Source organism: Oncorhynchus kisutch, linkage group LG20, assembly GCF_002021735.2.
Source record: "Oncorhynchus kisutch isolate 150728-3 linkage group LG20, Okis_V2, whole genome shotgun sequence".
Classification (NCBI taxonomy): Eukaryota; Metazoa; Chordata; class Actinopteri; order Salmoniformes; family Salmonidae; genus Oncorhynchus; species Oncorhynchus kisutch.
In genome coordinates, this window is record NC_034193.2 from 17,089,667 (window position 1) to 17,102,172 (window position 12,506).

The following is a 12,506-nucleotide window of genomic DNA, read 5'->3' on the forward strand; positions in this document are numbered from 1 at the left end:
CTCAATTGAGACCCCGGCTGAATTCCTTCTTTTTTTTTGGAACCAAGTTAACCTAGTGTGCAATACATGCCTCATGCGGAAGAAGGTGCTTGAACAAGGGAAACTTTCTCAGACGCTTTTGACAGAGATCGTTCAGAAGATGCTTATCCTCCAGTGTTCACTATAAACTCTGGTTGCGCAGTCTGTCGCGCTCGTGTAAACAGATAAAATGCTCCGTCTCCATTAAATACATTAGTACGAGCACATATCCTCCCTAGAAAATATAAGAGCGAGGAACTCTTAATGGCCGTTTCCTTCACGCAGGCGGATGGACACTGACGCACATTGGGGGAGTTTGGTGAGGAGGGAGGAGGGGCGAGAGCATAGCGGATCCGCAGCTCCATCTGCATGCAGAGATGAATCCTGCAGCAAACGCGCACTCACCCATCATTCAATTCCACCGAACGCAGCAGTGAGTGCAACGCACATCAGCGCGCTGACAGGCTGCGCTCTCCTTTGCGCTTCAGTCGTCCTGCTAGAACAGATTTCGCATTTGCTCTGGTCGTTGATTCAGCGCCAGTAGGCTACTTTTGGATACATCAGTTGCTCAAAACGATCTACAAATTATTTACACAATTGTAATTGCTATCTGAGGTATTTAAAAAAAGATATATATATACACTGTAGCCTATTGCCTATTTGACATATTACACATCACTGTTAGATATGTGGTGATGACCGTCACCACTTTGGTGCACAAGATACCACTGTGCGTAATGGGAGGACAGGTGTATCATACTTTAAGTGGAAGCCACGGGGCAGAATGCTGCCTTCCCATGGACTTTCACTGATGCCCAGAAGTGGAAGTCGGAATACTCTTGGCTGAAATAACACCTTGTCAAAATGGAGCTATTGTGGCGTACAATTTCCACAATAATAGGTAAGTTTAACCTACATGAATCTTGAAATTGTACGTGCTATTACTAAACAATAAGTAAATTAATTGTGATAACCAGTCGTCATAGGTTAATAGGCCTACCAAACGTGTAACCAATTTTTAATCGGACATGGATATTTCTTTATTTCAATTGTCACCTGTTCAATTTTGTTATCTGTATTAATTTATAACAGCGCACCTGTTATTTTATATTCTGATCAAGATTAGGCAATTTCTCGTGCGCATGTGTTCGCCATTGTGCACGCTGTTGAATTTTAATGTTCCAAATGTATCAGTAATTGTCCATTGTTGAAATTCCAAACGCCATGAAGTACTTGACATATGACATCAATTGAATGTTAGTGTCTACATTTGGAGGCCAAACAGAGAAACCAATAAATGAGAACACAAAATAACCTCTGCACCAGCAATATTGACAAAAATATCATAGATTGAAGACTTGTTTGGCGTGAGAAATATTTTAGAATGATAGAAGACAGAATAATCATAACCATCTTGCATTTTAGAAGGCCAATATTTCTGCATAAAATATGCACATAATCGATACTGAACCAAAGAGTTGTCTAATAATATCATAGTAAATACTATCTAACATTTGTCTATTGGCTACGATTTAAATATATCTAGAATATTACAAAAAATCCAACTCAAGAGAATTGCTGCCACAATTTTTTTCGAATTGTGAAAAAAAATAATCTAGTCAAGTAAAAAATATATGTACGTGTAAGCTATATACAATGTCATGAATAGTATTTGCTCCCTTTCTAATGTTCTCTATTTTTGCATATTTTTTTATACTGAATGTTATCAGATCTTCAACCAAAACCCAATATTATAAAGGGAACCTGTGTTTGCAAATAACCAAAAAAAGATACTTATTTTATTTGATTAATTAAAGTTATGCAACACCCAATTCCCTTGTGTGAAAAAGTAATTGTCCTCTTACACTCTAACTGGTTGTGCCACCTTTCACTGCAAAGACTGCAACCAAACGCTTCCTGTAGTTGTTGATCAGTCTCCCGCATCACTGTGAAGGAATTTTGGCCCACTCTTACATGAAGAACTGCATTTAACTCAGTGATATTTGTGGGTTTTCAAGCATGAACTGCTCATTTCACGTCTGCCACAACATCTTAATTGGGATTAGATCTGGACTTTGACTAGGCCATTCCAAAACTTCAAATGTGTTGCTTTATAACCATTTTCATGTAGACCTGATTGTGTGTTTTGGATCATTTTCTTGCTGCATGACCCAGCTAAGCTTCAGTTCACAGACGGATGGTCTGACATTCCCCTGAAGAATTCTCTGATACAGAGCAGAAATCATTGTTCCTTCTATTAAGGCAAGTCTTCCAGGTCCTGAGGCAGCAAAGCATCTCCAAACCATCCCACTGCCGCCATGATGCTTGACTGTTGGTATGAGGTTCTTACTGTGGAATGCAGTGTTTGGTTTTCGCCAGACCTAATGGGACCCATCTCATCCAAAAAGTTGACTCAACTTTGCCAAAAATAAATAAAAAAATAAACACCTGGATGAAGGTTCTTTGGAAGAATGTTCTATGGACAGATGAGTCAAAAGTATAACTTTTTGGACAACATGGGTCCCATTATGCCTTCCACAGTAAGAAACGTAAACCAACAGTCAATCATGGTGGTGGTGGTGTGATGGTTTGGGGATGCTTTGCTGCCTCGGGACCTGGAATAAGTATGGAATTGTTGTTATTTGTTCATTCAGGTTCCCTTTATCTAATATTAGGTTTTGGTTGAAGATCTGATAAAATTCAATATCAAAAATATGCAAAAGTAGATCACATTTGAAAGGGGGCAAATACCTTTTCACAGCACTGAGGATAAAAAACATGAAGAACTCCTGCTCTTTCCATGACAGACTGACCAGGTGAATCCAGGTGAAAACTATGATCCCTTATTGATGTCACCTGTTAAATCAAATTTAATCATTATAGATGAAGGGGAGGAGACGGGTTAAAGAAGAATTTCTAAGCCTTGAGACATGGATTGTGTATGTGCCATTTAGAGGGTGAATGGGAAAGACACAAATGTAAGTGTCTTTGAACGTTGTAATTTGCATATTAATATATCATATTAACATGGCATCAGTCATGGCAAAATGTGTAGAATTACAGGAAATTAGCTGTTAAACTGCAAACAAACAAATTCTATAAAGCAAATGTACTTGTTTATCTTTCGTTAATAAAATCGTTTTTCTGCTAACAGATTCCTTTATACATATTCAATTTCAGTTTTTAATCCCGGTTTTGAGCTAATGTGAGTGTAGCGGCTAATTGTATAGCTAATAGGCTATGTCTTAGTAGATCGACGGAGGTGAATGAAGCTACATCAACCAATGTGATAATGGCTGAGGGTCATTGATGCTTGATTTTGCTGTTGTCCAAATAGCATTTTTGAGTTTTTAAACTGTATAGAAATGCAGTAAATGAGCTTCAACTGTCTTAACAGACCTCTAAAACTCAGACCCTGGCTACGGCCCTGCTGCCACTGTCTCTGACCAGAGCGCTACATGTTTCCCATGCAGTGCGAGCTTCTCATCACCACCAATCCAATAGAGGACCTGTGTTTGCACAATAAACCCAGATCCACAGATGGCTTTATGCCCAACAGAAATAACAGCATGAAATCCTGACCTTTTCCCTGCGCATGGATTTTGGTTTTCCATTTTAAATCAATTCTCAACAAACATTATTTTGGCATGGTCTGGTCCTTTATCATAAAACAAACACCTTTGCATTGGAGAATAGTTTCATTACTGGACACTTGAGAATCCATGGGTGTTTTTCAAGGGGTTTCACATCAGCTTGGTGCGGTTTGTTCAACACAGGGGTTTGAAGTCCCAACCATTCAACACATTCAAATGAAAACACAAAAAGCCCTACTGGAGGAGTGTGGAGTCCTGCAAGTCCTATATTGTGTGGGGACCTATAAATGAAGGGCCAGTCTTTATTATGTAACTTAATGTTGAGTGTAAACCATTATATAGCAGGCTCAGTTACCATGGTGCTTTGAAGGAATGTATTCTCCCTCGTCGTTGAGTTTCTCTGTTCTCACCCACTGTCTCCATTCTCTCTCTATAATGTACACTCAGGTGGGATGTGAGATTAGTGTCTTCAACCCTGAAACAGAGCCAACCCAGCCCTCCTCTGTCAGCATGGATCCCTGGCCTCTCCTTCCGTCGCCCCCCAACCTCTCCCTCCCCGAGCCCCTGTACTACGACAGCTACTTCCCAGGGAACGAGTCTGACCTGGGGTCCCGGAATGACACTCCGGACGAGACCCACCAGGCCTTCGACAAGACCAGCTCCGTAGTCATCACCTTCATCTACTTCACGGTGTGCGCCGTGGGGCTGACCGGCAACACCTTGGTGATCTATGTTATCCTGCGCTACGCCAAGATGAAGACGGTGACTAATATCTATATCCTGAACCTGGCCGTGGCCGACGTCCTCTGTATGCTGAGTCTACCTTTCATCGCTGTGCAGCTGGCCCTGGTCCACTGGCCCTTCGGCTCCGTGCTCTGCCGCCTGGTCATGACTGTGGACTCCCTCAACCAGTTCACCTCCATCTTCTGCCTCACGGTCATGAGCGTCGACCGCTACCTGGCCGTGGTCCACCCCATAAAGTCCACCAAGTGGCGGAAGCCACGCGTGGCTAAGATCATCAACCTGACCATGTGGGGAGTGTCCCTGCTGGTCAACCTGCCAATCATGATCTTCAGCGGTCTGATGCCCAATAATAACCAGGCTTGGGCGTGTACCATTGTGTGGCCGGAGCCTCAGGGGGCCTATCAGACGGCCTTCATGTTCTACACCTTCCTCCTAGGTTTCTTCCTGCCGCTCATCGTCATCTGCCTCTGTTACCTGCTCATCATCATCAAGGTGAGCCCCTCCTCCCTATTCATGGTGTTTTTATTTTCAAATTCACTTTATTATTGCTGACGTCTTTGGTCAAGCTTTCCATTCTGACATGCTGGAACCTGTTATCTATCTACCTGTTGCCTGCAACCATAGCGATAGGCACAGTTGTGGCATCTAAGAAGGTAGTATCACCAATAACAATGGATGCATCCCCTCTCTCCCCGTCCAATAGGTGAAGTCGTCAGGCATGCGCGTGGGCTCCACTAAGCGTAAGCGTTCGGAGAGGAAGGTGACCAGGATGGTGTCCATCGTAGTGGCCATGTTCGTGCTCTGCTGGCTGCCCTTCTACGTGTTCAACGTCACCTCGGTGACCGGCACCATCGACACCACGCCCGTCCTCAAGAGCACCTTTGAGTTTGTGGTGGTGCTGGGCTACGCCAACAGCTGTGCCAACCCCATCCTGTACGCCTTCCTGTCAGACAACTTCAAGAAGAGCTTTCAGAATGTTCTGTGCTTGAAGAAGGTGGCGGGCCTGGATGAGGCGGAGCGCAGCGACAGCCGCATGGAGCGAACGCGCATGGTCAACGACGTCACCGCGGAAATGCACAACGCCGCGCTGCTCAATGGCGAGCTGCAGACCAGTATCTGAGTGTGTGTGTGTGGGCTGCTTGTGTGTCTCCTTGAGCAGATGGACAGTGTGGAGCAGTTAGAAGGACTACTCATATTAAAGGCACTCTTCTATAATCTCCTGTACAGCGGCCCAAACACCAGGGGGGTCCAGGCTTTCCCAACCCCCCCCCCCCCCCGGGTGCATCTTTTGGTTTTTGCCCCTAGGACTACACAGCTGACTCAAATAACCAACTCATCTTTAATTATTTGAATCAGCTGTGTGGTGCTAGGGCAAAAAAAACAGAGCGTGCACCCAGGCGGGACCCCGGAACCGAGATTGGGAAAACCTGCATTAGAACACATCTGCCAAGATCCGTCTCAGAAAAAACAAAGACAGAGATGGAATGGAAGAAGATGAAAAAGACGTCTCTCATGTTTCATTGGCATGGATTGCTTCGTACTGTCTTGATCAGGATATGAGAAAGCACACTTTTGATAACGCATCTTATTTATTGATCAGGAAAGATGTTACTCACCAAGCCAGATGTCCTCTGACTGAAGCTGGAGACTTTTGAGTTTTGCATCCAGGATCATTGATCATTGATTCTCCGACTTCAAACGATCTTGATGCTGTACATAGACATGGTTTTCTGTGATGTGTTTTTGATCTCCTTGTAAACCCCAGTTTAGCTTAGATCACACCCCATGTTAACTTCTCCTTGTTACTACCATTCGTCTGTCGGCAGTTATCAAGATCAATACTCTGATTTATAGTTGGCTCAACCTTTAGATGCTAGCACGGCCAAGCACACACACACACACATTCACGGTCTCTGAGATGGGCTGTTCGTATACTGTGTACAGTTTATAATCTGGTATGACATTTTCTCTTCTGCTGTCAGCACTAGTTGGCTTAAAGGTGATATGCTCCTAGCATAACCAAGCTGTCGTGGTGCCAATCTTGTTACTACTCAACAGGAGGAGTTGTGTTTCAGCATCAGTTCTATGCTGTCAGAGTGACGCTGATGATTTCTGAATGGACAGTATTGCATCACTGACGGAGCCACAGCTGCAGTGTTTTGGTTGGTAGAGAGATGGGTGCATTTCACCACCACAGTCCAAGGGCAATGTTGTTATCTCTCTAAATGTGTACAGATGGAGAATCCATGGTTCTGTGTGTGTGTCTGTGTACTTGCCTGCCTTCCCCCCTCTGTGTGTGTGTGTGTTTTCGCTGGAAGGCCTCACCATGTTAGGGTGTGTGTTTTCCCTGGAAGGCCTCACCATGTTAGGGTGTGTGTGTGTGTTTTCCCTGGAAGGCCTCACCATGTTAGGGTGTGTGTGTGTGTTTTCCCTGGAAGGCCTCACCATGTTAGGGTGTGTGTGTGTGTTTTCCCTGGAAGGCCTCACCATGTTAGGGTGTGTGTGTTTTCCCTGGAAGGCCTCACCATGTTAGGGTGTGTGTGTGTTTTCCCTGGAAGGCCTCACCATGTTAGGGTGTGTGTGCGTCACTATTTTCACAGCCCATTAAAGGAAAGATTCACCCATTTTGAATGTTATATTGTTTTGATGCATCTCTGAGCGATGTTCTATCAATTCCCAGGGACATTTCATGTTTTCATGTGTATCGGAGCTATTGCCGGTATGACGTAGCACTGCGATAAAGCCGTTCTTGCTACACTGGAAGTTAATAGGAATATGACTTTTAGATGGTGAAAACGTCTATCATACCTGTCAGATTTCAATACTGACCGATGCCATAACACAGGAGGTTGTCTTCTATCTAATGAGCCATTGATCATATTTTTGCGATATTCCTACCTCGAGAAATGTTTAATTTAACAGAGGGTCCACCACATTTCTCCTATTTGTCTGTCTCTTTAGTCCATGGTGCATTGCATGATGCCATTGCATGGCCATTGAGAATGTCAGACTCCACTCTGTGAGGCACATCGATCTGCAGGTTGAACATGGTAATATAGTGAAAAAAGTGATTTTACAGCTAACTAGCTACTTTACATGCTGATATTGACTTTGGTATTACTGTGTGTAGCTTCATTTGCTAGCTAGCAGCCTACCAAGCTAGCCAGCCAGCCTACCAAGCTAGCCAGCCAGCCCATAGAGAGAGCATTGCATTGTGGGTGTTGTAGTTGACTTGAGCTACAACGATTTCCACATGTTGCTACCAACCTTAACACGACAAAATGAAACATTTGTTCACAAAAAAATTGTCCTCGTGTATTAGTGTTATTTAACACAGTAAATTATAGGAATTAATTATTCTCTTTAACATAGTGACATCAGGCATTGTAATTAGCATCATTATGCCAGAGGCAGTTGAACTCTCTCTCTCGCTGTACAGTAGATTAGGTAGACCGTACATGGATTTAACCCAAGAGGACGAGGGCGTAGGATAAAGACATATAGGATCAGGAGGATGGAACCTCAGCCTTCTCTCAATGTGTCGTTCATTTGTGAAGGGCTAGAAGCTGCTATCACTACCTTGTTCCTGCACACAAACACACAGATACAGACTGACACAGACAAAGTCCCAGACACCTTGAGGAGAACAGGTGGTGTTTGTATGGAGGAACTATCTACACTCTGCCTCACCCGAAATGTACTTACAGGAGAGCAAAGACGGCAGATATTAGATATAAGGTCATACATTCTTCTACAGTAAGCACCTATTGTCCTCTGTGTGTGAGCAATGTCTCTAAGTCGCTTGTTTTCCTTCAGTTCGCAAACCGTATGCAGTGTAAAATTTTGTAAATGACATGTCATAATTAGTTTGTTACATGTGAGTTCTCAGATGGATGATGTTTTATACTGGTCTTTCATAATACAGGGCAGTGTGTGTGTATTGGTTGGCTCTTCTATCCTTGTGGGGACCTAAAATCCCCCAAAGTACGACAAGGATAGTAAAACAAGGAAAATGCTCCCTCGTGGGGACATTTCCCACATCCCCATGAGGACAAAGGCCCTTAGAGGTTAGGATTACAATTAGGGTTAGAATAAGGATTTGGGTTAGGTTTAGGGAAAATAGGATTCTGAATGGAAATACATTTTAGGTCCCCACGAGGATAGTGTGTGTGTTGAGTCCAATCTCGATTGGCAGGGAGTCAGGGACTGCCGCTTGATGTCACTCATCATTTGTGTCGCCATGACTCACTGCGGTCACTAGGGTATGTACTGAACACTGAGTCAATGTGCACACATCTATCTAGCCCATTCATTACGGCGTATCAGCTGTGGCAGTGTTCCAATAAAATCTACTTCATTAGTGAATAAATGAACGCTCCTGAACCTTAAAGGAAACATGATCATATAAATGGTCATCTGGAGAGATGGCATAAGTACAGAACACTGTGTGTGTAATGATTGCTAACTAAACAGACTACCCACAGAGAGCGAGAGGAAGGGGTCGAACACGGTCGTACACTGTCCTCAAACGCAGTCTTTTCCGTCGGAGTAAAAGCAGAGGTCAGCCCACACCATCCCTTTCATCATGTCAAGGGTCTGTCTCTCAGGTTCGAGCGTCACAAGTGGTTCACCTCGAAATGACTCAGGGGTCGTACACTACTGACCGGCAGTCAAAGGAAGGAGCAGTTCTCATAATCAGATAGTTTTTCTCAATATCAGCTCCTCTTCTGGCTCTACAAGGTGAAATACAGCAACCTGATCCCAGATCTGCTTGTGCTCTTGCCAACTCCATTGCTGTCATTGTTTGGCCTGACAAACATGTTTGGCCTGACAATGAGTTTTCATGATAGCACAAACAGACTGGCAAACGCAGTTGATGCTAGATACTCGAGTACATGCAGTATCCTCACTGAAAGAGGAGAATGAGTGTGGAATGACTCGCACATCGTTTAATTTTAGCTGCAGGTGATGGGCAGGACTCGCAGGAGGCATGTTTGTAAATGAATTTTGATCAAGCTATGTAGCCTATTGATTCCTTCTTGATGAATAAATAAAACTAATGTTTTGTTGTTTCTCTGTAATGCTAGCCCTCTTGAAGTTTTATGAGGTTGGCTTTAGGGAACATATCTCCCAACCTCATAACTACCCACTGGGCACACACTGGTTGAAGCATCATTGTTTCTAAGTCATTTCAATGAAATTACGTTGAACCAACATGGAATAAAAGTTGAATTGACGACTGTGCCCAGTGGGTAGCTACCAAGCTATTGAGATTATCAACAGTAGTGTACAGTAACTAAGTAAAGATACTTTGAAGTACTACTTAAGTCATTTTTGGAGGTATCTGTACTTTACTATTTATCTTTACTTTACTTTTACTCCACTACATTCTTAAAAGAAAATATGTACTTTTTACTGCATACGTTTTCCCTGACACCCAAAAGTACTCGTTACATTTTGAATGCTTAGCAGGACAGGAAAATTATCAAATTCACACACTTATCAAGAGCACATTCCTGGGTCATCCCTACTGCCTCTGACCTGGCGGACTTATTAAACACAAATGCTCCTTTTGTAAATTATGTCAGTGTTGGAGTGTACCCCTGGTTATCCGTAAATAAATCAAATATATAAGTCTCTGTATAAATTTGCTTAATATAAGGATTTGAAGTATTTACTTTTGATACTGAAGTATATTTTAGCAATTATATTTACTTTTGATACTTAGTAAAATTCAAAACAAATAGACGTATTATAGACGTATTATTTTACTGGGTGACCTTCACTTTTACTTGAGTCATTTTCTATTAAAAAAGGTATCTTTACTTTTACTGAAGTATAGCAATTGGGTACTTTTTTCCACCACTCTATAAATCAAGTTAGATCATCTTGTCTAACATTCCTGCTGGCAAGGTAGCTAGACTTTAGAAAAGCAAGCAATCACTAAATGTACTGAATAAGACTCACATTCATTTCAATATTTTACCCAGATATTAGCAGAGATTGGGGGGGAAGCATATTTAGTCAAAAGAAAAAAACACACCAGTTAGGAGGATAAAGACAGCTTGACATATGCTAAGATATGCAGAAAAAAAATACTTGCTTTAAATGTAATCTGGCACCATATGATAATTTCATGATATTTGTGTATTAATTATGAAATGATATGTGCCTGTATTGATTGTGTGTTATCATCCCATGTACTGTGTTGTAATTTGAATGTAATATCCGAGGCATGTTTGTGCAGTACGTTAAGATGTGGGATTGAAAACAGTCAGAATGACACCCACTGGAATGTGTAGAATAGAATTAGGCATAATGATTATGGTTATAGATTGCAGGGGGAAAAAGCTGTTTCAGGTGTTTGAAACCCCCTCTATCCTCACATACATCGTGCCACCTCGAACATAAAGCCGCCTGATGCCACTGGTGTTCCAATTGGTTTGATAGAGAGTATTCAATGTTATATGAGGTAGTCTACTGGGGCTGGAAATAGTTTACTGGGGTGGTAATTTACCAGGTGTACAGTGTACATAACACTGCAATGTATCTCCTCTGACACTTTGTTCTCTTGTAGAGATAGAGGTAGCAGAAGAGACACCCTGTTAGCAAATTATTAGAACAATGTTTAGAGGTTCTGTTTTACTCTCAATGGCCATAGAAATGGGAGGGATATGTATATTCTATAAAATCGTTGAAAAACCAAATGTGTTTTATGGCTAATACTGTAATACAGCAAATCTGGTTGGGATATCCCCACAAATGTTGCTAAATGTCTCCCTCAGCTGGTTAGTTTCTGAAATTGTGTAATGTGATTGCCCCAAGGATGTTGGCCGGATATAGAGATTCAAACTACTCTGCAATGGTAGGCCACTATGGATACACTATATCTACAGACTGGTCCATAATTATTGGCACCCTTGATAAAGATGAGCAAAAAAAGACTATAAAATCAACAATATAAATAGCTATGTGGTATGCAAAAAAATAGGGGAATTATTTTATACTAATACAACTGTTTAGAGAAAGATTTGGTTTAACAAACAAAATAGGGGTTAAAATGATTTGACACCCCTGTTTTCAGTACTCCAGCACCCTCCCTTTACGAGGAAAAAGACACAGCCACAATCCACAAAGAAATGGCTCAACATTTGTGCAATGGCCATCTCAGTCAAACAGACACGAACCCCATTGAAAACCTGGGGTTTGAATTGAAGAGGCCAGTCCATCAGAGCAGACGAAGGATATCAAGGATCTGGAAAGATTCTGTACGCAGGAATGGTCAAAAAACACACACAAGTGTTGTTATCTTTTCAAGGGGACAGTCTGAGTACTGAAAACAGGGGTGCCAATAACTGACCCGTTTTTTTGTTTTACAAAATCTTTCGATAAACAATTGTATTAGTATAAAATAATACAATTTCCAATTTTTGTTGCAGACAATATAGCTCAGTGTTTGTATTATTTATTTTATACAGTGTTTTTGGCACATCTGTATCTAGGGTTCCAATAATTATGGACCTGGATGTACATACTCTGATAGGATTAAAAGAAGGCTCTTTGTCCATACAGCTGCACAACCAAACAAACAGACATTGTGAGATCCTGAATGGTTTTTGTAAATATGTCATATTGTTGCTTCTGCTACTGCTGTTACTACGACTACTACTTGCAATTAAAAGCAGTTCCATTTGAAAATGGATGGCTATACTCATTTGGGTTGACTAATCCGTTAGCTTTTGAGATGAGTGTGTTGACTTGTGTGGTCTTCCTTTCTCCTCCTATTTGACTGAACATCTGTTTCTTGTAGGTCTATTCTGAGGGTTAGTAGGTTTCTGTAGGTGAACTGTTTGCCTGTTTCTACATGAAATCTACTTCAGGCTGGCAGAGAACTTGTCCACCGGGTGCAGAGGAGGGTGTAATTATGCGACGTCAATTTTAGTTTCACAGTGACTCAACACCCATGCATATTTACTTTGCTGTGAAGTCATTGCAAATTCCTTCCTTAGCAAAAGTGTTATTATTAAATTAAGTGGCCTTGTACGAGCCAGACTGCTCATAGGCATTTCTGTAGCATGAAGCAGCTTGACGCACAATTACACCCCCGATCTATCTCCTTAATACCAAGCAGAGAATCCCATCAAGTCCCAT

At 42.1% G+C, this 12,506-nt stretch overlaps 1 protein-coding gene across 2 annotated transcripts; it reads left to right on the plus strand.

Annotated features, from left to right (window-relative positions):
• The first annotated feature begins 387 nt into the window (after positions 1-387).
• Positions 388-12,090, plus strand: sstr2a (somatostatin receptor 2a). 2 transcript variants are annotated; one of them, XM_020454483.2, is made up of 3 exons: positions 388-919; positions 4,059-4,847; positions 5,059-6,816. In XM_020454483.2, the coding sequence occupies exons 2-3, from the start codon at positions 4,122-4,124 to the stop codon at positions 5,473-5,475; spliced, it is 1,143 nt and encodes a 380-aa protein (XP_020310072.1). In that variant the 5' UTR covers positions 388-919; positions 4,059-4,121; the 3' UTR covers positions 5,476-6,816. The 2 variants fall into 2 exon arrangements, with proteins under 2 accessions (XP_020310072.1, XP_031655494.1); XM_031799634.1 differs by lacking the exon at positions 388-919 and adding an exon at positions 2,928-2,996 and having other exon boundaries at positions 5,059-12,090.
• The last annotated feature ends 416 nt before the right edge of the window (positions 12,091-12,506 follow it).